Below are 2242 nucleotides of genomic sequence, written 5' to 3'. Positions count from 1 at the left end.
CACGAGTCATAAAAGAGCCAAGGTTGCCTACCCCTGGGTTGGTGGAACAAGAAGAAGGGGCACGCAAAGAACACATTGACTTGATAACATCAAATCTGATGCAAAGTCGAACGTGCAGCAATTGAAGAAAGCTCCGCTTGACAGGGTAGCATGGAGAGCATTTGCCTATAAAGTCACAAAGAGTTAGACATGACTAAATGGTTAAAAACAACAACGATGGTCTTCCATTGAAAGAGCAACCCAGTCTGAGTTTTCTGTGCTTTGTGAGGTTAGATGTCTATGAAGGTTCTGATGCATCCAGGTTATGGTTTTCTCAAAGGTGCTTTTTTCAAGAGTCAACTGGACTTTCTTGCTGAATCTTGTTCTGATGGGTTTGTTCTTCTATGTTGAACAGCCCTCTCTCAATAGAGGGGGAGAGATATGACATTATCTATCTCCAGTCTACAACACAGGCCATCATCTATCTCCAGTCTACAACACAGGCCCTCATCTATCTCCAGTCTACAACACAGGACATCATCTATCTCCAGTCCACAACACAGGCCATCACCTATCTCCAGTCCACAACACAGGCCATCATCTATCTCCAGTCTACAACACAGCCCATCATCATCTATCTCCAGTCTATAACACAGCCCATCATCTATCTCTAGTCTACATCACAGCCCATCATCTATGTCCAGTCTACAACACAGCCCATCATCTATCTCCAGTCTACAACACAGCCCATCATCTATCTCCAGTCTACAGCGCAGGCCATCATCTATCTCCAATCTACAACACAGCCCATCATCTATCTCGTCTACAACACAGCCCATCATCTATCTCCAGTCTACAAAACAGGCCATCATCTATCTCCAGTCTACAACACAGTCTATCATCTATCTCCAGTCTACAACACAGTCCATCATCTATCTCTAGTCTACAACACCGGCCATCATCTATCTCCAGTCTACAACATAGTTCTCTCAGCAGTTCCAAGAAGGCTCCACACCCATTTGCACCATTCAGGTGACCCTGAGGACACAGATAAACCCCCAAGTGGCCTCAACGACTCTCCAAAAGAAGGCAAATGACCAGCTGTCTGCAAGGAGTATAAATCCTTCCATTCCCCCACCATCCAGTCAGAGCTGAAGAAGCTTCTTGGATGAGAAGCGAAACGCCTTCAAAGAGAAAACAAAAAAGTCCAGTTGCCTCGTGAAAAAAGCACCTTTATGGGGTTATAAGTTATACGCTAGGTCAGGGGTAGGCAACCTTGGCTCTTTTATGACTCGTGGACCTCAACTCCCAGAATTCCTGAGCCAGCATGGGGAAAACTTTGGTCCCTTCATGACTTGTGGACTTCAACTCCCAGAATTCCTGAGCCAGCATGGCTCAGCTTGGAAACCCCTCCCTTTTCTCTCAGCATGGCTGGCTCAGGAATTCTGGGAGTTGAAGTCCACGAGTCATAAAAGAGCCAAGGTTGCCTACCCCTGGGCTAGGTATTGCTACCTGTGATGTCTCCCCAATCTCCTAATTCCTCTCATTCTTCAAATTTGGATTTTTCCTCAGGCTAAGGAGAAGCCAGTCTACCACGTTTAATCCTGATGATATGACGGAAACTGAGTTCAAAAGAGGAGGAACAAGAGCGACGGCCGGTCCCAGGCTAGGCTGGTCAAGAGATCTTGGACAATCCAATAAGTAAGAGAGAAGCCTTGAAACGACATACAAATTGTTTCTTTTCTCTTTTTTTCCTTCTTATTATGCTTGAGGGAGCTGGGTGAGTTGGACTGTGGAAACAAAATGAGGTGATTTTATGGGATACTGATAAAAAGTTGGGATATTTAGAGTTGGGCCATTATTAGGACAAAGGGTAGGATAAGAGGGGTCCTTGGGCCAGCTCAGAGTGGAAGGGAAGGGTCCTGGGTGCCCTCTGAGCTTGGCTGTTTTCTTGGGTTTAATTACCCAACTAGGTAACATCATCAGTGCTGATATAACTCCATTCCCTTCTAGCACTAGTTGGGTAATGAAACATCTGCAAGAAAACCACCAAGTTCAGAAAGCACCAAGGACCCCACAGTCTTCCTCCTCCTCCTCCTCCTCCTCCTCCTCCTCCTCCTCCTCCTCCTCCCTGCAAACACCACTCCCTTCTAGCACTGATGATGTAACCTAATTGGGTCATGAAACATCTGCAAGAAAACCACCAAGCTCTGAGAGTACCACGAACCCCATAGTTCTCCTCCTCCTCCTCCTCCTCCTCCTC

The 2242-nt window shown here is 46.4% G+C and overlaps 1 protein-coding gene across 1 annotated transcript in view; it reads left to right on the top strand.

Moving 5' to 3' along the window:
- The first annotated feature begins 1554 nt into the window (after positions 1-1554).
- Positions 1555-2242, top strand: part of LOC107299718 (liprin-beta-1) — a 15864-nt gene continuing 15176 nt past the window's right edge. The window contains exon 1 of the mRNA XM_015829061.1: positions 1555-1680. Within this exon, the coding sequence (XP_015684547.1) occupies positions 1592-1680 (89 nt within the window). The 5' untranslated portion in view covers positions 1555-1591. The remainder of the gene's footprint in view (positions 1681-2242) is intronic.

Source organism: Protobothrops mucrosquamatus, unplaced genomic scaffold (genome assembly GCF_001527695.2).
Source record: "Protobothrops mucrosquamatus isolate PMUCROS unplaced genomic scaffold, P.Mucros_1.0 scaffold5342, whole genome shotgun sequence".
In the NCBI taxonomy this organism is placed as follows: Eukaryota; Metazoa; Chordata; class Lepidosauria; order Squamata; family Viperidae; genus Protobothrops; species Protobothrops mucrosquamatus.
This window is presented reverse-complemented; position numbering and strand designations above follow the sequence as displayed.